The 27586-nt window shown below is 38.5% G+C and overlaps 1 protein-coding gene across 7 annotated transcripts in view; it reads left to right on the plus strand.

Annotated features, from left to right (window-relative positions):
* sppl2b.L (signal peptide peptidase like 2B L homeolog) overlaps positions 1-15784 on the plus strand; it is a 53025-nt gene extending 37241 nt beyond the window's left edge. For 3 of the 7 annotated variants that reach the window (XM_041560985.1, XM_041560993.1, XM_041561001.1), the window contains 10 exons: positions 2574-2719; positions 3311-3407; positions 5233-5349; positions 5537-5618; positions 6406-6480; positions 7717-7779; positions 10695-10794; positions 12009-12086; positions 13538-13698; positions 15184-15784. In XM_041560985.1, coding sequence (XP_041416919.1) covers positions 2574-2719; positions 3311-3407; positions 5233-5349; positions 5537-5618; positions 6406-6480; positions 7717-7779; positions 10695-10794; positions 12009-12086; positions 13538-13698; positions 15184-15567 — 1303 coding nt within the window. In that variant the 3' untranslated portion in view covers positions 15568-15784. Of the gene's footprint in view, positions 1-2573; positions 2720-3310; positions 3408-5232; positions 5350-5536; positions 5619-6405; positions 6481-7229; positions 7258-7716; positions 7780-10694; positions 10795-12008; positions 12087-13537; positions 13765-15183 lie in introns of all 7 variants that reach the window. The other 4 variants (XM_041561005.1, XM_041561010.1, XM_041560988.1 and 1 more) reach the window with 4 other exon arrangements.
* The last annotated feature ends 11802 nt before the right edge of the window (positions 15785-27586 follow it).

A 27586-nucleotide genomic window follows, 5' to 3' on the forward strand; every position in this document is an offset into this window, starting at 1 on the left:
ATGCGGTCAAATATAAAGCTTTAAAACTTTACTTAAAACTGATTTGAAGTACACGTCATTGGACTTGTACTATGAGCTATCTTCCATAATCCTATATTCCCTCACTTGTTCAAAAGCCATCCAACCCCATCTTAAAACTCCTTTGTTCTAGTTGGAATGGATGACTTTGTGTGAGCTGGAAAGACTTACTGGTGAATGAAGCATTAGAGAGATTATTATATGATCCCCTTGCATATTTATACATAGTTATAATATCACCCCTTAATGTGCCTCTTCAGCGTGAACAACCCCAATTTGGCCAGTCTTTCCTCATAGCTAAGATTTGCCATACCATTTAGCTTAGTTGCCCTTCTGTACCCTCTCTTTAATTCAATAATGTCCTGTTTGAGCACTGGTGACCAAAACTATACGGCATATTCTAGATAGGGCCCTACCAGTGCTCTATACAGTGGAAGAATGACCTCTTCCTGCCGTGAATCCATGACCCTTTAAATACACTTCAAGACCTTATTTGCCCTTGATGCTGCTTACTGTTATTGCTACAGCCAAGTTTATTATAAACAAGGACTCCAAGGTCCTTTTCAATTATGGATTTGCCTAGTGCAGTCCCATTAAGGGTAAAAGTGGCTTGGATATTGGATATCTGCAAACACTGATGCATTACTTACAATACAAGTTAAGTTAAATAAAAGTGTACCCAATACTAAGCACTGAGGGACCCCACTAAGAACCTTACTCCAAGCAGACGATGTACCATTAACAACCACCCTTTGTACCCGTTCCTGATGCCAGTTTCCTATCCGTGTGCAAACAACTTCATTAAGCCCAACAGACCTCAGTTTAGAAAGCAGTGATTTTTGGGGTATGGCAAAACGCTTTGGCAAAATCCAAATAAATCATCTACTGCTCCCCCACTGTCCATGATCTTATTAACCTCATCATAAAAAGCAATCAGATTTGTCAGCTATGACCTACCCTTCGTAAAGCCACACTGATTGCTGCTCATAATGGCTTCATTAGGACAACATTTTGAATGTGATCCTTTAACAAGCCTTCAAATAATTTGCCCAACTCAGATGTCAAACTTACTGGCCTATAATTGCCAGGCTGAGATCGTAACCCTTTTTAAATATTGGAATAGCATCAGCTTTTCTCCAATCCATAGGTGCCATACCAGATGAAAGCAAATCTGAGGTCAGGGGTCAGTCTAAAACTGAACTAAGCTCTCTTAGGGCTAGTCCACACGGGGAGATAGCCCTGCGTTTGCGTTTGCGGCGACAAAGCGCCGCGCCAGTCGCCGCGACCGGCGCAGGCGACAGTTTTGTATGGGCGCCTATGTAAAAACGCCTGTGCTAACCACACGAGGCGATGCGCTTTTCAACAGTCGCCTGAAAAAGCCTGGCGAGGCATTTTCAGGCGACTGTTGAAAAGCGCATCGCCTCGTGTGGTTAGCACAGGCGTTTTTACATAGGCGCCCATACAAAACTGTCGCCTGCGCCGGTCGCGGCGACTGGCGCGGCGCTTTGTCGCCGCGACCGCAAACGCAAGGCTATCTCCCCGTGTGGAATAGCCCTTAGAACCCAGGGATGTATGCCATCTGGCCTAGGCGCCTTGTTTACATTCCTTTTTAGTAAAGCTTTATGAATCATATCCTGAGTCAGCCACTGACTAAATTGAGCCGAGCCATCAGTGCAGCTTTGAAGTATCCTGGGAACTCTGACTCCTCTATTGTATACACTGAAGAAAAGAACTGATTTAGCACATTTGACTTTTCTGTATCAGTTTCAAGCATAAGGAGCAACACTCTAAACCCTCATCTTTTTACTATTAATATATATATATTCTGGGTCATTAGAGATCACGATTCAGAATAGCATTTCTTCTGGTTGACTCAGCAACTTGTGCCATAAAATTGTCACACAAGTTCATAAAGTTGTTCCCATTAACTGACTTATTCCAGTCAATATCTGGGTAATTAAAACCCCCTATTATCATTACCTTCCCCAAACTAGCAGCCTTTTCTATTTGCATCAGGAGCTTGGCCTCCTCCTCCTCACTTACATTAGGGGGTCTGTAGCATACTCCTACAATTAATATGCTGGACTCCCCTCATTTTGTAACATAACCTCCTCCTTTATATTAGCTTTTAAATACTGCCTGACAAACAGACATATCCCTCCTCCTTTTCTATTGACTCTGTCCCTCCAAAACAAAGTATAGCCACTGCCATTAACTGCCCAGGCATGCGACTCATTCAGCCATGTTTCGGCCACACAAGTCACATCATATTTTCCCTCCGAGACCAGCACCTCCAGCTCTCCCATTTAACAGTCCGACTCCTTGCAAACCCCATTTTCCCCCCATTTTCCCTTCCTTTGCCCACATCTATCCTGTCTTCCATGGATTCCTTTACTGATCCCCCCCCACTCCAACCCTCTAGCCATCTCCCCCCCCCCAAAAACAGCTGCACCATTATCATTGAGGTAACTGTAAGATAATCTTTCAAATCCAGAATTTAAAAAATTTAGTTTTTTGCTTGTTTTGGTCTAACACAAACTTTCTCACTATTTCAGAAGGTACATGAAACACAAGAGAGATGATGGATCAGATAAAAAGCTTGATGATGAAACTGTGGATGTTACCCCTATAATGATCTGTGTATTTGTGGTTATGTGTTGCTCAATGCTGGTTCTGCTCTATTACTTTTATGATCACTTAGGTATGTAAGCAAACCCAAGGGTTTTTGTTCTTAAATGTATATGTAATTATATCTGGTCATGTACCCTTTTTTTGTATTTATTTGCATTTTACACTCATCATACTCACTGACCCCCATCATTAACAACGCAGAGGCCAGCTCCATAGTCTGAGAACCACTGCTTTGGTGCATTGTGGCAATCGCAAGCATGCTAATGCAGACGATTATCTCTACAGCATTTTTGAGCAATAATCGTCTGCCCAGTGAGTGGGCAATAGAGTCTGTATATCTTACTATATGAGAAAGCTATTACTGTTTGGAGGAAGCTGTTTCCTCCACAAATTTACCAATCCACCTGTTCCCTTCACTGGTACAAAACACCGCAGAGGTAGTACTCACAGATGTTTACAGCAATGTTTTACTACTTTCATTTTCTGTTTCTTAGCTTGGCCACTTGAGTCCCTATATTGCTGAAAGACACCACAGGCTCACTTGGGCACGGATTATACCTTTAGGTCTCCTTTAAGACCATGAATCCAAAATGTTATATATTTGTATATATTTTGCAAAATATTATTAATATAAATCTCTTGCTGTTTGTGCTCTTTGCAGTGTATGTGATCATTGGGATTTTCTGCCTTGCTGCATCAGTTGGCCTATATAGCTGTCTGTCTCCATTTGTCCACAGATTTCCTTATGGAAAATGCAGGTAACAATCTAAAGTTTACATGCTATGTGGGATTAATGTGTATGGAATATAATCTGAATTCCCAGTGTTACCTATTTAATCTTTTGCTCTCAACTGTACTGTTTCCTTCTTAACTAAAACATGCTATTGTTACCCCCATTCTGAAAAAACCCTCTCTTGATCCCTCCAATCTTGACAACCTCCGACCTATCTCTCTGCTACCTTTCATCTCTAAACTACTTGAGCGCCTAGTCTACAACCGACTAACCTCATTCCTCTCTGACAATAACCTGCTGAACCCCCTACAATCTGGTTTTAAGCCACAACACTCCACGGAAACTGCCCTGACTCGACTAACTAATGACCTTTTAACCGCTAAAGCCAACAATCATTTCTCACTACTAATACTGCTTGATCTCTCAGCGGCATTTGACACTGTAGATCACCCTCTCCTCCTCCAGTCCCTCCATTCGCTTGGCCTTCGGGACACAGTCCTGTCCTGGTTCTCTTCTTACATCACCAATCGTTCCTTCAGTGTCTCCTACAATGGAGTATCATCTTCTCCCCTACCTCTTTCTGTTGGAGTTCCTCAAGGCTCTGTCCTGGGACCATTACTATTCTCCCTCTTTACTTCCTCCCTCGGCAAATTAATCAACTCGTATGGTTTCCACTACCACCTCTATGCTGACGATACTCAGATCTATCTCTCATCTCCTGATCTCAACCCAGAACTCCTAACTCGCATCTCCTCTTGCCTGTCTGCTATCTCTACCTGGATGTCGCAACGCTACCTTAAATTAAACCTCTCTAAAACTAAAATGGTTCTCTTTCCTCCAACTAACACCAGTAACATCCCGGAAGTATCCATCATAGTTAACAATTCCACTTCCACCCCCTCTCCTCAGGCCCGGTGCCTTGGGGTTATCCTAGATTCTTCCCTGTCATTCACTCCTCATATCCAGTCACTTATTAAATCATGTCACTTCCACCTAAGGAACATATCCAAAATACGATCATTTATCACCCAAGGTGCTGCCAAAATTCTTATTCACTCTCTCATCATATCGCATTTTGACTACTGCAACTCTCTTTTAATTGGCCTTCCCCTCCAGAGACTGTTACCTCTCCAGTCCATAATGAACACTGCTGCGAGGCTCATATACCTCAGCAACCGCTCCTCCTCTGCCTCGCCATTCTGTCAATCCCTGCACTTGTTTCCGTTACCTTTCAGAATCAAATTAATGACACTGACTTTCAAAGCACTTCATAACTCTGCCCCACCCTACATCTCTGAACTCATCTCTATATACTCACGCTCCTCTACTGACCTGCTACTCAACTCTTCTCTCATTACCTCCTCACATGCCCGCATTCAAGACTTTGCAAGGGCTGCACCCCTCCTCTGGAACTCTCTCCCACGGTCTGTCCGACTTTCTCCCAACCTTTCTGCTTTCAAGAAATCTCTTAAAACGAACTTCTTTCGAGAAGTCTACCCTCACTCCGCTTAACTACCAAACGCAACACCACATACAGTACCACATTTCTCACCCACTTAATTCGATCTTGCCCACTTCCACACCTTGTGTATTACTCCCTTCCCTTTAGACTGTATGCCTATGCATAGGGCCTTCCTCACCTTTTTGTACCTTTATTGATTGTGATGTATGTAACTCCATATGTTCTATGTATATAATTCATGTGATTTAGTTGTATAATCACATTTAGTTTACAGTGCTACGCAATATGTTGGCGCTATATAAATACATGTTAATAATAATATATATGCATAAGTATTTGAATCAGAAAAAATAGAACTCCTGTTCCATAATGATAAATTTATTTTTAGGGTTCCAGATAATAACCTGCCATACTTTCACAAGCGACCGCCTGTTTGGAAGCTACTGCTGGCTGCTTTCTGTATTGTGGTCAGTGTAATCTGGGGAGTATACAGAAATGAAGATGAGTAAGTATACTTATTAATACAGAGAATGTAAATTTGTGTCAGACTTTCATTTTAGTTTTAAAATAATAAAAATAGTAAAACATGAAGGTACAAGAAAGATGTATTGTCTACTTGACACTAACTAACATGATATACAACATTATTAGAGGGATTGATTTCATTAGCATGCAGAATGCATTTCTTTCAGGTGGGCCTGGGTTCTTCAAGATATACTTGGAATAGCATTTTGCCTCTATATGCTGAAGACAATCAGAATGCCCACATTTAAGGTATTTTTGAGTTTTTTTTCTTAGATCTATCCTTGGGCTTTTATGTAAAATAAGTGTGTGTAAAATTGATGAGTGCTGTTCTAAGCACTTTTGCAATTTATATTATTAACTTTTTTTAGTTCCAGGATATAAAGGAATACATGTACTGTTAATATGAATGAATTTTGTTAGTCTTAGAAGTCGTCATGAGAAACAAAGAGGACTAGTCTGATGTTCTTCTGGTTAGTAAAAATATTATAAACCTAAGATAACTTTTTTCACATCATTCCTAACCTGAAGAACATAAGATTAGCCCCCTTTCTTTCTCCTGACAACGTCTTTGACTACTTCATTGTCAGAAACTAACCAGCAGTTGTAACAAAATTCATATATTTTTCTGCTCCACATTTTAGGGCAAGTAGAACATTGAATGCTTTTTAGCCCGCTGGAAATTGCACTCCTTGCAAGCAACAAAGCACCCAAATATACCTTTTCATTGTGAGCCACTGGAATCACTGCAGGTAAAACATTTGACTAGTGTAATCGTGCAAAAATACTTTCTTCTGCATTTTTGAGTAATTATGCAGTTCAGATATTTTATTTGTGGTGATTGCTGCAATTTGCACTGAAAAGATATATTATGACTCTTTGTTGCCAGCTTTGAACAATTTTTCTGCTAGTGACCGCTTCCCATGTGCCATTGCTTTTAACAACATCTTAACAACATTTAACATCTTACACATAGCTGTTCTAATTTCATTTTGTTTACATCCTCTTTCCCCATACCTGTTATCTCTCTCTTTTGCAGGGCTGCACTTTACTTTTATTTGTTCTCTTCATTTATGATGTGTTCTTTGTCTTCATCACACCATACCTCACAAAGGTAGGTCTTGGGTTTCTAAGGAACAAGATTTGAGCACTTGCTCACATAATTTAGGATTGAAATTCTTTCTTAAATAACTGAGTTTTTTTATGTAACACTGTTCTAATTTTGAACACATTCTTTTTTTGTTATTGATCAAATACAGTGCGCTTAGATCCTATTTAAATCTGTTAAATGATATACTTTTGTGTATAGCAAAGGAGAACAGAGCTTGTCACAAAGACTCACCCACTGAATAGTCTTACTAGCTATTTTCAATGAGCATATAAGCCTTCTACTTCCTGGCTTTGCATTTTTACTTTAGCATCTGCTGCCTGCCAAATGTAGCCTATGGTAGGAATCGTATATCCGAGATAAGTATCTTGAAACTCCTGAAGCATGCTTGACAAATGGGTTTTATCCCCGAAACGTTGCACCTTTCTGCTAATAAAACCGCAAGGGCTTGTCCCTGCTTGCACCAGCCTTCAAGTGCCAGTGAATACTTTCTTGTACTGTTATTGGGAGGGTGCCGATCCCTCCATCACCGTGCACCAGGAGTACAGTTCAGAAGGCCTGGTGTGCGAGCGGTGCCTCCTTTCTCCATTAGGCTTAGGGAACTGTCAGAAACCATTAAAAATCATGAAAAGTTTGCATATTTTTTAATTGATGTATATTGCAAAGTTGCTTGAAATTATGTTTACTTTTCAAAAAGCTTAAGTTATGTTTGATATACAGTAACATGGGCAGGCTATTTTTTGTTCTCCACACAGATGCATATGACTTTACCATCACAAAAAGGTAAATCATCATTTGCTGAACTACTAAAAGACATTTTTATGGGGTTTTACATGAAAGTAATGGCACTTAGCAAAAACATGTAGTTCAATGGATGAATAAATGCAGCTAACATTTTAGTATATGCGTTGGTCATTTCAGCCAGAGGAGAAGTCATTGTAAGTGCCTCCTGTTTCCCACTGATTTCAATACAAAACAACTAACTGTCCACCATTAATGGTCATTTCACTTTCAGGCATTTTCCATGGAAGTGAGTGGGAGGTGTTAGTCTTACTTTTGAGTGTTTCTCCTCCAGTGAAAGAATAGTTTAATTCAGCAGTTAAATACGGTAAGATAAAATTAGAAATAGAAACTGAACATAACTGCCGATTAAAGGATTTCCACATTTAGGAAACTCTTCTAAGTGCATTATAGTCCTACTCTTCTCTGTCCTCTCTTGATCCTTTGTCCTCTTGTCTCCAGCGTGGGGAGAGCATCATGGTAGAAGTTGCTTCTGGGCCATCAAACTCTACTACTCAGGAAAAGGTAAGTATCTTTTGCCATTATTATTTGGAAATATCTCATATCTATAGTGCTTTAAAATGGAGGAGGTATGAACATATAACATGTTGCAAGCCAGCTTTACACAGGTGACCATCAACACTTTTGTTACATGGCATTCTTTATGCATGTGAGTATAGTTGTAACTTTGAGAGTTTTATTTCCAGCTACTTTTTTTCTGTGATAAAATTATAAGAACATACAGTTTCTCTCGATCTTTAACAAAACTGTACAAAGATTTATTCTAGGTTTCCAAATTATCTATTCCAAAATTATCTATCAATGCAATGTGCTGTTTCATTATATAAATAAAAAATAGGGTAATTTGTCAAGGAAAATTCCCTGGGTTCATGTTTTAGTAGTTATTTATAGTATTTATGCCTTGAAGCACAGTAATGTAGTTTAACCTGGGCACTGTCTACAAGGAGTTTGTATTGTATGCTTTCTTTCTGGATTTTTTTAATTACAATCCAAAAAACCTACAGCCAGGTAAAAATGTGAATTTCATGTCTGGATCAATTCATTGTTAACACATTGGCGTTTTGCCCAGCCGCCCATTTTTCCATTGGGTTCTACTCATATGACAGGGGAACACAATTTAATGTGAAACACGCGTATGTAAGAGCACTTAATGTCATGCCCCTGTATAAATAATATATTAAAAAATACAATTCTTTGCATACACCAATGACATGGCCCTGCCGACAAATCCTTTACTGCTTTGGATTTATTTAAGGGACCAATCTCTCAGAACAACATCAATTTTCAAAGGCATAAGACCATATTACAGTGAGTGAATTTGGAATTTCCATAACTGTTGAAAAGTTCGTGCAGAATAACCATAATGCAAGAAAAAATGGGGGTTCTAATATAGTGGTATGTGCACTGGCATTGGTAAGGCAACATTTTTCCAGGGGTAAATATTAAGAGCCGCCATATAGAATTCATTCTGATGTGGGTATAGTGGTTAATCAATTTTTATCATAACAAATGTGTAACTACAAAACTCCTGATTTAAAAATATGTGCAAAAAATGATTTACTAGTAAAACATGGGGGTAGGGAAGTGTGTGTGTGTATTATTATAGTAATTTTATAGGTCAAAAGCACTTATATGTACCTGAACTATTTAGTCTTGGGTTTAGTTCCAAAACTGCATTGCATTACTGTGAATATGTTACTGTGTTTGCAAAAGAAACCTACTATGAAGCTGTATTCCAAACAACCTGGCAAACTCGAAGCTCCTGAAGTACTGGGACCATGGTTTTCTGTTTTAAAAGAAGGCTACATTAAAATGCACTTAATTGATTTGCATGCACTGAAGCAACATGTAGAATGATATTAGTGGCAGAGCTGAGATCAAAATTTGGAGACCCTTTGCTCAGATATACTAAAAAAAATCTAGATAACCTAGAAAAAGCGGTTTGTTGTATAGAAGAAGTAAAATGTTTACAGGGATAGGTCACCTTTAAATCAACTATTAACGTGATGTAGACATGGATATTGAGCCAATTTGCAATTGGTCTTCATTTTTCAGTTTTTTTCAGATATTCAGTTATTTGTTCAGCTGTTCTCCAATTTGGTATTTCAGCAGCTATCTGGTTGCCAGGGTCTTATTTACTTTAGCAGCCAGAGAGTAATTTGAATAAGAGACTAAAAATATATATAAAAATAGGAGAGGGACTGAATAGGAGAATAAGTAATAAAAAATATTTATAACAATATAATTGTATTTGCAAAGAGCAATATTGTTTTGGCTGTGGGGTCAGTGATGCCCATTTGCAAGCTGGGAACAGACAGAAGAGGAAGGCAAATAATTCCAAAAAATGAAGATTAATTGCAAACTTGTTAGGATTAGGACATTTTAAAACATACTAAACTGTAACTTAAATTTAACTTAAAGGTGAACCAACCCTTTAAAATGTTATTGTAATACGTTAGTTCTGATTACGGAGGACCAAAACAATTCATTACTCCCTTTAAGTGAAGAAACCGTAAGTAAGCTCTTTTCCATTATTTTCCTAGGATCCATAAATTCATATAGGCTAATATTTTGTAGTACAGCTAAAACACAAGGCTAGAGGTGTGTTCAAATTTGCCATTCTTTTCCAAATGCAGCATTTTAGCAAGCATTTAACTGGGCTTGGGCAAAAAATTGCCTGTATTGCAAATTGTGTTTATCAATATGGGTGCAATACGTATTCCTGTTTAGTAAATCAGGCGCACATTACAGCAATGTGGGTTTAAAGAACAGGGCACCCTTGCTCTATATTGTTGTGTACCTTGCTGGTTGGGACTGAAAGGCTCACACAGACCCCAAAAAACAGTGACTTGTTTATGGCATCTTCGAGCAGCCCCTCTGGCATTTGCCAGAATTTACAGATTGCTAGTCTGCGCCACGTGCCTTGCACCCCATTTTGCATGGCATGCATAAATGGTATTCTCACATGGAGTAACTATGCCACTGAATGGGACTTTGTAAATGAGCCCTTAAGTCTTCATAGATATGTTTTCTGTTTTTTAATGTAAGCACTTTTAAATGTATCTGTTGATTTCCTACACTTAATGAGGATAGTCTATATAGTGAATAAAGTACCCCCTTTTGTAAAATATAGGGATATTATAAGTTACCGAGGAGTTTCATGACCATATAAAAACACGAGGCCGAAGGCCGAGTGTTTTTATACAGGTCATGGAACTCCGAGGTAACTTCTAATATCCTCATATTTTACAACTGGGGGTACTTTATTTATTATAATACACAAATTTCAATGAGTCATGTGACAGAAATGACATCAGAACTCACCGTTTATAACTGATGACATCAGAACTCACCGTTTATAAGGATATAATTTACAGGATATTCATGGCTTTTGTGTATTATATATACATATCTTCCAGCTACCAATGGTCCTTAAAGTACCAAGATTAAATTCCTCACCCCTGGCTCTCTGTGACAAACCATTCTCTCTCTTGGGCTTTGGGGACATCTTGGTACCAGGTATGTTGATTACCCAGCTTACTTTTAGTTTTGTGAACTAAAGCCTTAAATAGAACAGAAACACCAAAAATTTCTGTTTTGAAGTAATTAAAAGATAATGTACCATTGCCCTGCAATGGCAAAACTGATCTGTTTGCTTGAGACTCTATTTTGTGTACATAAATAAGCAACCGTGTCGCAATGGAGGCAATTGAAATTAAAATAGGGTTAAATGGTGCTGGGTAAATGATGGTAACAGATAAGCTCTGTATGATTGTGTTTAGTGTATGGTTAAAGTGATAATGACCAGTTCCTATAAAAATAGGAACATATCGGTAAATAGAAGCTGCACTTGAAATATAATCAGCTAAAAGCTCCCCAAAGCCCCCCCCCCAGCCCGGCAAACCTTAGTAACGCCGACCCTCTGACACCATCATCTTGCTGAGTTTGTAACAAGATTGGTAACATATAGATCTGTTTTTGTGTGAAAGTGTTTATATATATTTTTTAATAAGATTTTCTTTTTAAACTAAAGAATTTGTAATAACAGTGAAAGTGTTTATATTTTCAGTAGCACAATCAAGCCAGTGAGGGTTGGATTATATTTAACATTCATATACCATAGTAATCAGGCATTATCTTAAAATCAGAATAAGTAGAAGAGAATATCTTTAGAAAGATACAAAGAGATTCAGTTTGAAGGGTGAGTGACCCTGAAAAAGACCATAGTAAAATAAAATGATAAAACTGTTGAAGAGTTGCTAAGAATAGGCCAGCCTATAACATGCTAACGGTTCATTAAAAGTAGTGATGCACTGAATACTTTTATTTTTTTTTAGATTCAACTGAGTATTAAATCCTCCACAAATAAATTGACTAAGCAGAAGTAGATTTCTAATGTGCATATTAAGATTAGAGAAAGGGTGCCAATATCTGTTCCAAAGATGAACCCTGAACAAGTATTGAGTCTAATGCTAATCCTGTAAACAAAAAAATCCTAGGATTCAAAAAATCATTTATTTTGTACATACATAATTAATAGCTCCTTTCATCTTAGACAGTTGAGGTAAGCCTGGGCTACCCACTTGGTCATGCATTTCTCCACAGTTACTTCGATTTTAGTGCAACAGACCAGTTACATTTTAACTGCAGCTTAAGAATTTTGAAAATTGCTTTTATAAGAATTTCTAAGCCATGCTTTTACTTTAGTAAATGTACCTTTTTAATTCTTCTAGGCCTGCTAGTTGCTTACTGTCACAGGTTTGATATCCAGATGCAATCATCAAGGATTTACTTTGTAGCTTGCACTATAGGTAGGTATAAAATAGACTTTTGTATTTGTTGCCCCAATGAGTTAATTAATACAACTTCTTGAAACTGTTCTTTAACAGTACCTTGGGTTTAGTGTGTTACAGCCAAAAATTAAAAAATATCCCAGTCCCTGCCCATAAACAGCATCTCAAACACCATCATGGTACAGTGTTGGTTTTCCTAGATAGCATTTTGCGCAAAGGCCAGAATGTTTAGTTTTGGTTTCATCAGACCAGAGACCTTTTTCCACACTTGCTTTTCCTTCCACATGCCTTTGGTAAACTGTAAATGGGCTTTCCTTTCCCCCTTAAAATACACTTGCAATAAAAACTATTCCATTTATCCGTAAAAAATTTTTGGCAGGTGTAGATTAGTGATATCAATTGGATTTATTCATACAAGAGTGTCAATTGACCATACACCCGCATAAGTAAACAGAGTGCATTTGGGGGGAAAAAAAAGCAGCCAGAGGTGCACAATCAAATTATTATTGTATATAAGTATGAAGGCTCCGTACACTCTTTTAGTCAAATACAAGTGTTTTTATATCACATGGTGGAGCCAGCTCTTACTGTATCTGCCTTTAGATGAAGGCAGATACAGTAACGGGCAGATTTATCAAGGGTCGAGGTAGAATTTTTAAATTCGAAAATTCGAGTTTATTTTAGTGTAATTCGACTAGGAAATAGGCCCAATTCGATTTGAGTTAAAAAAAACAAAAATCAAATTTTGAAATGTATCATGTAGTATCTTTTTAAGAATACCTCCTACAACCAATTTGGAGTCATTTGGTGAACTTTTGAAAATCAAATCTTTTTTTTCAACTGTAATCAAATTCGATTCAAGTTTGCTGGTCAATCCTAATCAGCCGAATATATAAAAAATGTGATTTTTTAATTTTTTTTTTTTTATAAATTTTGATTTGTTGTTTTTTAGAATTTTGAGTTTATGGGAGTTGATTTTTTTTAGAAACTCCCATAAACTCAAAATTCGAATCGTGATAAATATGCCCCTAAGTAGGCGGCTACACATCTGAGCTGAGATTGGCTTAAAAATGCCTGCTTTTATGTATTTCAGACAGGTCTCTCCACTTGGCTCAGCACATATGCTTCTCTCTGCCTTATTAATATTCATTAGGCAGAGAGAAGCATTCTATACGCTTGTGTGCCCAAAGCCTTAACAAACATTAATGGCCAAGGCCATGCAAATTACTCTTTAAATGTCTTTCTGACCAACTATTCATTCAGAACTATTCATCCATAAAAATTGCTCAAATGTAGATTAAATGCGTTGCATGTGCCAGTTCTTTATTCTACAGTTTGTCGTTGTTTAATGTTGACAAATGTAATATATTATCACTAGTAAATAGATTTCTGACACCTATGATAGCAGCAACAGATTGTAAATTGTTTCTAATGTGGTTGTGTGTTTTTTGTTTTTTTTTTCTCCACAGCCTATGGAATAGGTCTTCTAGTGACCTTTGTAGCACTGGCATTAATGCAAAAGGGACAACCTGCTCTGCTATATCTTGTCCCATGTACCCTCCTCACCAGCCTTGCAGTAGCACTCTGGCGCAAGGAATTGCACATGTTCTGGACCGGAAGCGGATTTGTGGTGAATAACAGTTTAATTTAACAGTCTTCAAGAAGTAAAAATGCTATAAACACTAACTCAGATAAAGTTGAGTAAATTGTTGCAGCAATAACAAACAAAATAAGCTATTTTTGAAAATAAGGAAGTCACAATTTTTAGAGAGATAGAGTGTGTGCTTGCTTGCGTGCGTGCGTGCGTGCGTGCGTGCGTACGTACGTACTATGGTTGCCTGGGTGCAGTCCAATAGTGTTACCATCAAACGAATCCCACAATCTTACGTTTTGATTAAAGGATCACATTTCTTGTAAATCTGTTGGTTACTTTTTAAAGTTTTAATGCCATAGGTTAACCTTCAAAACCGAGCAACTATAAAATGTTTTGATTCTATTTAACCCCTTGCACCAGATTTACACTGCTGACTTACGACATGTATTTTATATGTGACACCTTTTTTAGGCTTATGCCATACTGTATATGGGATAAGTATCTGAAAAACATGTAGCCTAATAGATTTAGATTAATTGTTTTATATTGCTGGTAAATTTGTAACTGAATGTCACCAAGAATTCATTAAAGAGGAGTAAAATGTTTACTATGTCAGAAAATCATCTAACACCAAATTATTTTTGTTAACATCTGCCACAATCAAAATAAAGTAAATAATACCACAAAACTTACACTTAGGACTACACATTGTCCTAAGTTGTTCTGACTATTGATATGGTTCACAAATGGTATTTAAAATTCACAAGTGTTACCCATAACAACAATTTAACATCAAATCTTACAAAACTTTCTCAATACAAGTTTGTTTTGTTTTTTAATCTTTCTTATTTTCTTTTTATATTCACCACTGAAATACACATGCACCGTCGCTAGTAATTCATCCAGTTGTGCATTGCATGTTTGCCCTGAAATTAATACAGTTAGCAGAATCTTTAGAGCTGATTATTAATCACGGAATTATGCTAATGTGTGTTGTGTGATTTTACAGATATGGGATCCAGAAACCTGTTATCCAGAAGCTCTGAAATACGGATGGACCATCTCCCATAGACTGCATTTTATCCAAATAATCCAAATTTTTAAAAATGATTTCCTTTTTCTCTGTAATAATAAAAACAGTACCGTGTACTTGATCCAAAAAAATATATAATTAATCCTTTTGGAAGCAAAACCAGCCTATTGGTTTTATTCAATGTTTTCATGATTTTCTAGTAGACTTAAGGTATGAAGATCCAATTTACAGAAAGATCAATTATTCAGAAATTCCTATGTCCCGAGCATTCTGGATAAATGGTATACCAATACTATGTATAAAAGTGAGATTTTCACTTATAATTGCAAAATGTAGTTCTAGTCAGTGCTTTTTTCTGACCGAGAAACCTATATTTTTCACGTTTTTCTCATAGGATTATAACAAAAAAAATGTAATGTAAGTTCTTCCTTGTAGCAGATTAAACTTTTGTCTATAAATACCATTTTTCTGCCCTGTCCTTTCATTAGCAGAAAGACCTTCCTCGGCCCCCTTTAGTAGTGGATCCAAGTGGCTCTGATGCCTGCTTAGGAAAGAAGACCGAGGATCAAGAGCATGAAGAAGACCCAGACAGAGACACTGCTGAGCCACATTTTTCAGACCTGGAGACATCTAAACTTGATGAGCAACACGAGAACCCAGACAAAGCCTCATCTCCGGCTGAGCAGGTTGTATACCCAGGCACAAAACCTCATCGGAAATCATCCGGCAAGGATATTATTGCAACAGTTCCTGAATTGCCAGAGCCCTCGTCGGACACTTCAGATGCCTCTATATCCACAGAGTTACAGTCTACCTCCGCAGTACAAACAGAAACCAACCATGTAAAAGAGCCATCAATAAAGGATATATAAACATGTTAAAGCACCCTTAGTGCCAAGGCACCTGCTATATACAGGTTATTGTTTTATTGCACGTTTTCAGGATGAAAACTTTCATGATCTACATATGAAATTGCAGATTTGGGTTTTTCTTGTCATAACTGTGAGTGGTTAAGAAAAAAATAGCTATTATATTTACAAAACATGGTGCTGTTCAAGGAAAATATTAAAGAATACAACAAATCTTTAATTTGACTTGACAATGTAATTTAGTTTAGGTTATTTTTTATTATGTGTCATGTTTTTTTTAATCTTTTTTGAACTTGTTCTATAAGATTTTTAGACATACATATTCTAACAGTATTTTCTTTTTTCTTTGAATGCAAGGGGGTAGCAAGAGAGGTCATGTTAATATTGGTAAGAGGATATGTAGATCACTTGGGAGGAATCAGGAGCCTGCTGGAATGGGTAAGGGGTGGGACCTTGGGTAACAGATTGTGAGTCAGGTCAAACGGAGGTTGGTGAAGGAGGAATTGGAAGAAGGATTTTTAAAAGTGGGGGTGGCTTGCTAATATCCATAATCAAGGAGTCTTTGTGGATTAGCTTGGGATATGGAGCTTGGAGAAAAAGTGGTGGTGCTCAGAATGCTGAAGGAGTGGAATTTGGGGAAGTAGCTTGATGAGTATTGAGTACGATAAGGAAGCAGAGAGGTACCGACATCTGTGGCTGGAGCAAATCGTGGAGATAAGGGAAGGAGCTGTGGTGAGGGGATTCACCAAAAAAATAAAATATGCTTTAAAGCCATAGAGATCAGGGCAGATATGTGGCAATTGTTTGATATTAAGGAAAGAGTTGTGAGACTTTTCTGAAAGGTACACAACACAAAAGTATGTTGGTATTCAGATAACCAGTGTTATGTTCATTTTTTTTTGTTTTTTTTTATCCACTTTCTTTTTATTAAGATCAAATTTTACTTTTCCCGAAGGACTGTGTACAAAACAGGGGAAAAGATATAGAAAAACAAGATAAAGAAAAGAAAAGGAAAAAACATGAAAAGAAAATGAGCCATAAGTAAAACAATCCACTGGTTATATGAAAAGTAGCACTAAGCATGTTACATTTGGTATCTTTAGAGCAAGTAGTTACCATAAACCTCAAACATCAGTTAAGCACATACTCAAAGAAAATGAAATTAACTCTGCCCATTGCCCCATTCCAACTCAGAGGGATATAAACGATTCCCTATGAAGAATCCAAGTGTCCCAGATCTCTGTATATTTCTCCATTTGGTTATCAATTTGGTATTTCAAATGTTCATTGGCATGTATGAACTCTATCTTGTCCAGAACTTTAGGTAAGGAAAGACAGAGTGATTTCCACTGTGCCGCAATATGAACCCTAGCTGCCATACAGATATGTTGAGTCAGATGCTGTGCCGAACGGTTCATGCCTTCCAGTTTATGTCCAAGGAGCATAACTTCTGGGCATGGGTCAATGGGAGTATAAAAGAGCGAAGTCAATATCCACGATATCTGTTGCCATAGGGCTTGAGTCACAGGACAGCTCCACCAGGTATGCCACACCGTCCCTCTAGTGGGACAATTCCTGAAGCATTGAGGTGAAACAGTGGGGTATATACAATGAAGTCGCTCTGGAGTTATGTTAATTTTTGTCATAGGTACTACAAGGGATAGAGGCTGACTTGGTAAAAGAAGCTAGTCAGCCACCCTTTAAGTTCTTAATATGTAAGTCTATCTTGAATTGCTCCAAATATATTTTCTACATTTAAGAATTTTGTGCAGCTGTGGTTAATAGTAATACAGGTACAGGATCTATTATCTGGAAGCCTGGGGTTTTCTCGTATAAGGGATCTTTTTGCAGCTTGGATTACCATTATCTTACGTCTGCTAAAAAATAGTATAAACATTATGTAAACCCAATAAGATTAGTTTGCCACCATTATGGATGCATGCAGTTACCATCAAATACACTGTTTTATTATTACAGAGAAAAAGGATTTTTTTCTTAATTATTTTCTTAATATCAAACCCATGGGAGATGATTTTGCCATATTTCTAGAAAACAGGTTTCCAAATAAGGGATTTGCATATGCAAATTAGGATTCGGTTCAGTATTCGGCCGAATCTTTCGTGAAGGATTCAGGGGTTCGGCCGAATCCAAAATAGTGGATTCAGTGCATCCCTAGTATATGTTTATAGAACTGAAGTGCCACATTGACTTTTTAGATATGCACAAATACATGTGTGTTTATATATAGATCTCATAAAGCTTTTTTTGTGGCAAATTTTGTCTGACACTTAAATGACACTCCACATAATAAAAGTGGAGCTTTTTCCAGTTTTCAGTGACTCCACTATATGAATAATTCCCACTGAGTAGCATGGGTGAATTATGAATTGATTTGATCACACTAACTTGCAAACATGTGCCTATAAGTGGTCCCAAGCTGACTGTAGTTTTCATATTAAATGACTTCTGAATCTGATCATTCAGAACAGAAAAATATTGATCTCTAAATCTTTTTCATGTGGGTGCCATTCAATATGCATATTTTTTGGATGCCTTCATAAGCCATGTTGATATTAAATAGTAAGTTAGTTTGAAAAAAAGACACATGTCTGTCAAGTTCAACCTAAAGTCTGTATATAACCTGCCTAACTGCTAGTTGATCCAGAGGAAGGCAAAAAGCCCTATTTGAAGCCTCTCCAATTTGCCTCAACGTGTACTATAAGCTTCCATTGCCTAGTGTTCCCTCAGTTGCTAAAAAGCCAACCAACCCCTTCTTAAAGCTATTTCATGCACCAGCCAATACGATTCACGGAGAAAATTTCACAGCTCTCACTGTAAAAAAAACCCTTCTCAATATTTAGACGGAACCTCCTTTCCTCTAATCAAAATGGGTGCCCTCTTGTAAGCTGGAAGGACCTACTGGTAAATAAAACATTAGAGAGGTTATTGTATGATCCATTTTCCATACTTATTACCAGCTTAGTTGCCCTTCTCTGGATCCTCTCTAATTCAATAATGTCCTGTTTGAGAGCTGGAGACCAAAACTGTACAGCATACTCTAGATGGGGCCTTACCAGAGTTCTGTATAGTGGCAGTATGAGCCCCTCTTCTCACGAATCTATGCCCCTTTTAATACAGCTCAAGACCTTGATGCTGCTGACCGGTATTGCTTGCTAATCCTAAAAGGACTACAAGGTCATTTTCTATTATGGATTTGCCTAGAGCAGTCCCATTTAGGATATAAGTGGCTTGCATATTTTAACATCCCAGGTGCATGACTTTACATTTATAAAGATTAGGGATGCACCGAATCCAGGATTCGGTTCGGGATTCGGCCTTTTTCAGCAGGATTTGGATTCGGCCGAATCCTTCTTCCCGGCTGAACCGAATCCTTATTTGAATATGCAAATTAGGGGTGGGGAGGGAAATCGCTTGACTTTTTGTCACAAAACAAGGAAGTAAAAAAAATTACCCTTCCGACCCCTAATTTGCATATGCAAATTAGGATTCGGTTCGGTATTCGGCTGATCTTTCACAAAGGATTCGGGGGTTTGGCCGAATCCAAAATAGTGGAGCATCCCTTATAAACATTGAATCTCATCCTCTACTTAGCTACCAAATTAGCCAGTTTGTAAAGATCCTGCTGCAAGGATGACACACAATTATCCAGCCATATTAAATCCTGGATGGATTTAATATGGCTGGATAATTGTGTATCATCTGCAAACACTGATACATTACTTACAATACCCTCCCCTAAATCTTTAATGAATAATTTAAATAAAAGTGGACCCAATACCGAGCCCTGAGGAACCTCCGCTAAGAACCTTACTCCAAGTAGAGAACATACCATTAATAACCACCCTCTGTACCCAATCCTGTAGCCAGTTTCCTATCCATGTGCAAACAAGTTCATTTAGCCCAACAGACCTTAGTTTAGAAAGCAGTAGTTTGTGGTGCATTGTATCAAACTCTTTGGCAAATCCAAATAGATCACTTCTATAGCTCCCCTGTTGTCCAGCATCTATTTGTCAAATTTGTCTGACATGACCTATCCTTCATAAAGCCATGCTGATTGCTGCTCATAATGCCATTTATTAGGACAAAATTTTGAATGTTATCCCTTAACAAGCCTTCAAATAATTTAGCAACTACTGTTGTCAAATTTACAGGCCTGTAATTGGCAGACTGAGATTGTAATCCCTTTTCAAAAACCTGTCTCCTTTATTAGCCTCCACTGCCCCTTCCCCACCCCCACAACACTGGCCCCTGCCAGTGGTTACTCTGCGAGCCTCCTTTCCTCCCCCACATTTGCCACCATCCTCAATGTTGCAAGTTCCCCTCTTAGAGTCTGCAGTTCAGATTCCAAGTGAAAACCCACTTGCATCTCTCCCATGTAAATACTACTTGGAACTGCTGCTCCAACGCCTCATACATGTGACAAGACACACACTAAGTGATTACAGCAAACCCACCTACCCTCATATTTACACTGCGTACTTACAGTCTCCGAAGTGCAATTCCTCAAAAACGCCTTTTTTAGTTTTAAACGCCTTAAGGTTTTTAACTCTGCTAAACACTTAATTCACATGCAACACTTAGATCACATGCAACACTCGGCAGCTCCCACACTCAATGTGCAGACAGAAACTTATTGAGGTTTCAAACCAAAGAACCTAGACTGGAGAGAATTTACCTGATTAATTCACCCCCCTTAATTAGCAGACAGATGGAAAGAGGGGGGGGGGCAATGCTTGATACTAGCAGTAAAAACATTTTACCAGTGCAGGGCAACACTGCATTATATTTGTATCACTTTAAAACACCTTTATTTTTTGATGTTACTGTTCCTTTAAAGGAGAAGGAAAGCTCCAAGACCGTTTATTGCCAACAGATTAGCCACATTAGTGCAAGCTAGAATGCTATATTTATTCTGCAGAATTCTTTACCATACCTGAGTAAACAGCTCTGGACACTGTCTCTGTTTGTTTAGGATAGAAGCTGCCATATAAGCTTGGTGTGACATCACTTCCTGCTCACTTACAGCTCTGAGCTCAGATTACAGCAGGGATGGGAGGAGGGAGAGGAGCAAACTGAGCATGCTCAAGCCCTAGCCCTGGAGGTTTAAGCTGAAAACAGGAAGTCTGATACAGAAGCCCATGAGTACACAATAGAAGGAAAGAAATTCTGTGTTTCTTTTGACAGAGGACTTAGAGCAGCATTACTTTGAGGGTTTACTGGTGTATTTATATAGACCTTTCTGATAAAGCTTACTTAATTTTAGCCTTTCCTTCTCCTTTAATGTTCTTAACACTGCTAAACACTTAATTCACATGCAACACTTAGATCACATGCAACACTCACTTTAAGGTGACCAGAATGAGAGTGAAATTCGGGGACAAGGATATGGTTTTTTGACCACACCCCCTTTTGGAATCACCCCCCCAATAAACCACTCCCCATTTTACAAATACAGGAAGAATGCAGTGGCAATTTCATGTATAATAGACCCAGAACTCATGCCAAGAAGACAAAGTGGCGATTTCATGTATAATACTACCAGAAATCATTGCAGGTTGATACAGTGGCAATTCCATTTATAATACACACCATTAGGCAGAACACTTAATAAAGGGGCTTAGTATCCTTACCAGCAGTCTCTTTGTACTTCAGGGGTGGGAGGCTGTTGAAAGCCATATTAAGGGTATGGTACTGATATTCATAACTTGCACCTGTGTGCAAGACACCTTTACTGCTAGTAACTCGTGACTACTAGGTCTCTCTACCTTCAACTAAACTACCTCAGCACCACAAGTGACAGGAACCAGATAGAAGGCACGGAGTCCAACAAGGGGAATCTATGATATGACACAGCGTAGAGCCTAGATGAAGCTCTAACCCAGGGATCCCCAACCTTTTGAACCAGTGAACATTCAGAAGTAAAAAGAGTTGGGGAGCAACACAAGCATGAAAAATGTTCTTGGGGTGCCAAATAAGTGCTGTGATTGGCCATTTGGTACCCCTATGTGGATTGTCAACCTACATTAAGGTTCTGTTTGGCAGTGCACCTGGTTTTTATACAACCAAAACTTGCCTGGAATTCAAAAATAAGCTCCTGATTTGAGGCAACTGGGAGCAACATCCAAGGGGTTGGAAAGCAACATGTTGCTGACAATCTACTGGTTGGGGATCACTGCTCTAACCTATGTATAGGAACTCAAATGGGGCTTTGTGCTCTTTAGGGTTAGTATCCATTATTTAAAAGAGTGACGTTTCTTCCTAAAATAGAATATATTAGTATTAGGAACTGCAGCTCCTCTTCAGTTCCTGTTGGTCAACTTACCCAACGCGTAATACTCAATCCACCAGCATAGGCTAGTCTGAACGCCTCCTTAACTGGCCCTACATGATTTTTCAAAATGTACACTTAGGAAATTAGGCTTCTTAAATGGAACAACAGGATGTAACAGTGCCATTATACACCTCCAGCCTATTCCGCCAGATTTGCTCCTTTTTATATACTTGCGTGCCGGCATGCCCTGCACCCTTCCGTGACATCACAGTGGGGTGGGGCGGGCACGGGTATATATGTAGGAGCTCACAGCAGGTTAGGGTTGGGTGTGTGTCAAGGTTTACTTGACCTACAGATCACTAGTTGCTTCTCCCGTTCTGACTCCCCTCTTAATTTTGTAGTGTAGTTATTAAGTATATAGAAACAGTGCTTTACAAAGGCATTACAGATATATAGTTATTATAAATTAAACATAGTTTCAATGCACAGTAAGAATGAGGTCCCAAAAGAGACCATTCTTATAGTCCCTGGGACAGAGGTGGACTTGGCCATCAGTGGCAAAGCCTTGTAATGGCAGCACATGAGTAATAAGCCACCACATGCTCCAACAATCGTGTGAAAAAAGAAGCCAGATTCTGAGCATGCACTTAGGATGTTCTACCTGTGTGACATAATTTCAGCACCAGGTTTTCCCCCTTTGATCACTATGTTTTGCTGCGACCGCCTGAAAAAGGGAGGTCGCGGCAGCAAGAAGCCTGCGGATCTAGGCTGACCCAGTTCCACCCTCCTCTCCTCCTGTGAATCTATGGTTCTCAAAACTTTGTTTGACTTTGCAGCTGCTGACTGGCATTGTTTGCTATAGCCAAGATTATGAACTACAAGGATTTGCATAATACAGTAATAATACATAATACACATAATACATATACATAATGCACATAATACATAATAAATTGCTTGCATATTTCCACTTAACTGCCCAGATTGCCAGTTCCTGCTGCATTCCACATCTTTAATTGGACTACATAGTTTTGTGTCATCTGCCACACTGACACATTACTTACAATGCCCTCTTCTTCTTCATTTATGGCATAGTTAACCCAATACAGGACCCTACCCCAAGCAGAGACAGTACCACTGACAGCCACCATCTGTACCCGATGCTGTAGCCAGTTTACTATCCATGTACAAACAGAGTTAGGATTAACAACTATGGCTCAGGACTACACTTATGAATGAATAAATCACAACAAAATTGGTTTTAGTACTTTTTCAAGCCCGGGACAATGGATTGTAAGTAAATGCTGTTTATAAACAGGCTTTACTTTTAGCCACTGTAAATAAAATGTGCATGGAATTTGCAGGCATATTTGAGGTTTGTTTGAAAACAACCATTTTCAGGATAGAGTTACCTGACAAGCGCCTGTGCTAGTGGTTCAAATAACCCTCATGGAGATTTAGGATATTTTAAATGGCTTATTTTTTCTAACATAATTTACTGTGAATAAAATAAGTATTTTCCATAACTAACTCCATCATTATTCCAGGTACATGTATACCATATTTGCTAAGTATTTTGGTAATTTTAGGAATAGAACATTTTTCCCCAGTGTTATCAGTCCCACATGGTGAGGATATACCCTTTATTAGTAAAAGGAAAGTTGGAATTTCATTAATTAGAGTAGGACAGTTATTTATTTTACATTCTGCACAGCTAATAAGAAGTTTTGATGGATACATGTTGCAATAATTTTAGTGTACACACTCAGCATGCATCGAGTGTGAAAGGTGTGTGGCGGCAAAGCTAAAGGACAAAAATAAATTGAAATTCAGCACTGAGTTCTGGTTGTGAGCTCCACTATATTTGTTCTTTCTTACCCCATTTCTCCTATCTCCGCCTCCACACGATCAGCTGGGTTTCACATTTTAGCCATGCTCAAAAGCTCACCATGCTCACATTTGCAAGGAGGGTCTAGTCTAATCTGGCTCTGAATTCTTCATCCCAGTTGTTATCCACTGTTATTCTTAAACCCTTTTTCCATTATGGAACTGCCTAAGTGATATTTGCAATATGCACAGTATACTTTCTAAACCACCTGCAACCTCCTTTTGCGAATTTTGCACAATGGCTTCTATTGACACAAGGGATCCCTGCTACCAGCATCTCCAAAGGTGGTAATAGCTCCAGGGCTCCCACAGACACAACACACTTACACTAAAAGAATCATATTCAGACATAATTTTGACAGCAAGCATCAATAATGACACCATCCAGCACAATTACACTGGAATTATGAGAGAAACACTGTATTGTACGTATAAATCTTGCAACTGTGTCCAAGATTACACTTTGCACACTGCACTTATGCTAAGTAAATAACTCCTATAATTGCTGTATAAGTCTACCAACATTTTAATAACATGTATACATTTTCACCAGTATAGAATCTGTGTTTTCTATTGCGTTCAGCTGAGCTGATTATTTTAAATTGTGTTCATTAGTGCTGATAAATATTAAAATACAATAAAAATGGCTTTTAAGTTTTTTTCTAAATGCTTATGTATATCTTTTATTTTGGGTATTTCTTCTATTGATGTTCTTTTTTTTTTTTACAATTTTAGATTCCTTGGGTAAACATGGAGTAAGGAACGGCTGTGTATTTAAATGTCTTTTTAATCTAGCACCAGCTAATGAATTTAATGCTACACAAATGCTACTCAAATATTCGGAAAAACCCTTTCTGTCCCTATGGGACTCCATGGGATGAAAGCAGAAGAAAGAAATGTCCAAGGCCATAGACAAATGTGTTTAAACTGTTGCCAAGGAAATTGAAAGGTTGGTTTTCCCATTCAGACATTCTCAGGAACTGGTTGATCTGGTTTTCTAAGACTGCAATAAGGCCAATAACCCATTTCTAAGATACGATCTGTGTAAATGATCCCAAATAGGAAGTTTGGCAGCTGTAAGTTAGAGATAATTCCATGCCAGACACAGCTCTCTTCCTGTCTGTTGAAATTCTGTCTAAATTACAGCTGTCTTACAACTAGTGCAAAATTAGTGCCTGGGCGCAAAATGTATTTCTGTGGCTTGTGCTTATCGTGGCAGATATTTTGTTAAAATTATCCCACAGGTTAAAATAATTGCTGAGTACCACACATTATCATTCCTGCTAATTATACTATTTTGTTCTTAGTAATATTAAAAGCATCTTTTCCATGCTGGTGTCTGACCATTATATGTACCAATAAAGTACCCCCTATTGTAAAATATAAGGATGTTATAAGTTAAAGAGAAGTTCAATGACCATATACTGTAAAAAACAAAGCCGAAGGCCATATCATGGAACTTCGAGTTGCTTCCTATATCCTAATTTTTTGCAAAAGGGGATACTTTATTTATTATAATACATATAATACATAAGTTTAAGTGAGTCATGTGACATCATGACATCATGCCATCAATAAGCTCCCATTATAACCGATGACATCACTAAGCACCACTTATAATTTACTGGATATTCATGGTTTATGGCATATGTTTTGGGCTGTTTAACCTACAAATCATAATCACATGGTGGCTTACAGACCACAGAGAACTATCTATTGTGCAACTGAATTTGGAAGTGTTGTGAGCATGTCAGAGTGAGCATACAAGAGTGCGTCGATGTGTCAGGAGCCTCTGAAAGGACAACACCAGGGCATAACTATAGAGGAAGCAGACCCTGAGGCTGCAGGGAGGCCCAGGAGTTATAGCGGCCCCCCGAGGCCCTAATTCAGCTACAGTTTTAATAAATATTGGTAAAACAAGTTAACCTCTAAACATTTTGGGGGCCTGAAGAATAATTTTCTGTTGGGTCCAGTAATATCTAGTTATGCCACTGGACAACACTGCAGAATAATGAACTATTTTATGAGCTTAATTTGGTGTGATGATTATTATGTATGTCTGTTTGATGCTAAACTACAATGTGTAATGGTGCTCGCTATAGCGCTGATGTTTTCTAATGCTCACAGTTGAAGGAGGTAGCAGCTATTTGTAAACTCCATTGCTAATGGAGATGGTTGGAAAAGACACAGTTAGCAATGGAGATGTTTGGAAAAGACACAGCTAGCAAGAAAATCTATGCATGGGGTATCATTTCCATTCAGTGGAGCATTAAAAGCATTGTATGGAATACAGACTTTTCTGCAAATATTCTGAATGGATTTTATATTTTTGCAGGTCACTATTGACATGAGGTATGCATTCACATGCTTCACACTGACTTTTGATTCACAGCAATGTATCCATTGAATGTAAAATTAGACAAACTCAATCAAGAAATTATAATTAACCTTGTGGGTTTTTTTTCAGACCCTGTAGTTGCAAGGGGGGCAGGAGTATAGAGGCCTAGGGAGGCCCTAAATAATAAGCTATTTCAATTTCTCCGGGAGTCCTTAGGCAGCACAGGGCCAGATGGGTTAATGCACACTTTCCTTCAGGAGGCAGGATGGTGTCAAAGAAGTGAAATAGTGATGGTCTGTCCCTCAGATCCTCCTCCTTCCTTGATTTAGCCCCACCCCTATTAGTTTTTTGCCATCCTGCTCCCAGGAGGTAAGATATGGGAGAGCTTGGCTCTCAAAACATCATTTTATTTTATATTATTTTAGTTTTTATTACTCCACATCGGTTTTATTTCATTTATTAGGTTTCAATGGACTTCCAAGTGGCTGAGAGGGCTTTTTATATCCATCTAGGCTTGACTAAAAAGCATGCTACTGCACTGCATTGTTAGCCAGAGGATACCACACAGTCTAGAAGAGGACAGTTTCAGACATGCTTCAGCGCTGTCTCACACCCTTCTGCTGGTTAAGGCATGCAGTAGCGCTGCCAATAACCACTACTCAAGGTATGCCTTAGAGATCCTGATTACCCCCCCCCCCCCGGGCCCACAGGATATATTCAGCCGCACAGATTTAGAATTTCGCGTCTTACCAGCTGGCGCGCTTCAAGTCAGAGCGCACTTCCGTTTTTGCCGAAGTCCACACAGCTAAAGAATCTGCACACAGCTCAGTGGTGAGATTAACGGCTAAGACACACGCCATCCAGACGCATCCAGGAACACAGCTCCACGTTATTACTGTCTAGAAAGAATAGAGTAAAAAATACTTCGAATTTCGAAGTTTTTTTTGGATACTTCGACCATCGAATTGGCTACTTGGACCTTTGACTTCGAATCGAACGATACGAACTAAAAATCGTTCGACTATTCGACCATTCGGTAGTCGAAGTACTGTCTCTTTAAAAAAAACTTTGACTACCTGCTTCGCCACCTAAAACCTACCGAGGTACAATGTTAGCCTATGGGGAAGGTCCCCATAGGCTTTCTAGCCAATTTCTGATCGAAGGAAAATCGTTCGATCGATGGATTAAAATCCTTCGAATCGTTCGATTTGAAGGATTTAATCATTCGATCGAACGATTATTCCTTTGATGGTTCGATCGAACGAATAGCGCTAAATCCTTAGACTTAGATATTCGAAGTCAAAGGATTTAACTTCGACGGTCGAATATCGAGGGTTAATTAACCCTCGATATTTGACCCTAAGTAAATGTGCACCATAAAGTCTCTCTGACAGACCAAAAAACAAGAAAATTGAGGTCAGCCGTGACTTATGCCATAACTCAAAGACAACTGACCGTGAAGGGGAGCATGCACCTTTTGGGGCTCATGACAGCTTACATAGGGC

This window comes from Xenopus laevis, chromosome 1L, assembly GCF_017654675.1.
Source record: "Xenopus laevis strain J_2021 chromosome 1L, Xenopus_laevis_v10.1, whole genome shotgun sequence".
NCBI classification, from domain to species: domain Eukaryota; kingdom Metazoa; phylum Chordata; class Amphibia; order Anura; family Pipidae; genus Xenopus; species Xenopus laevis.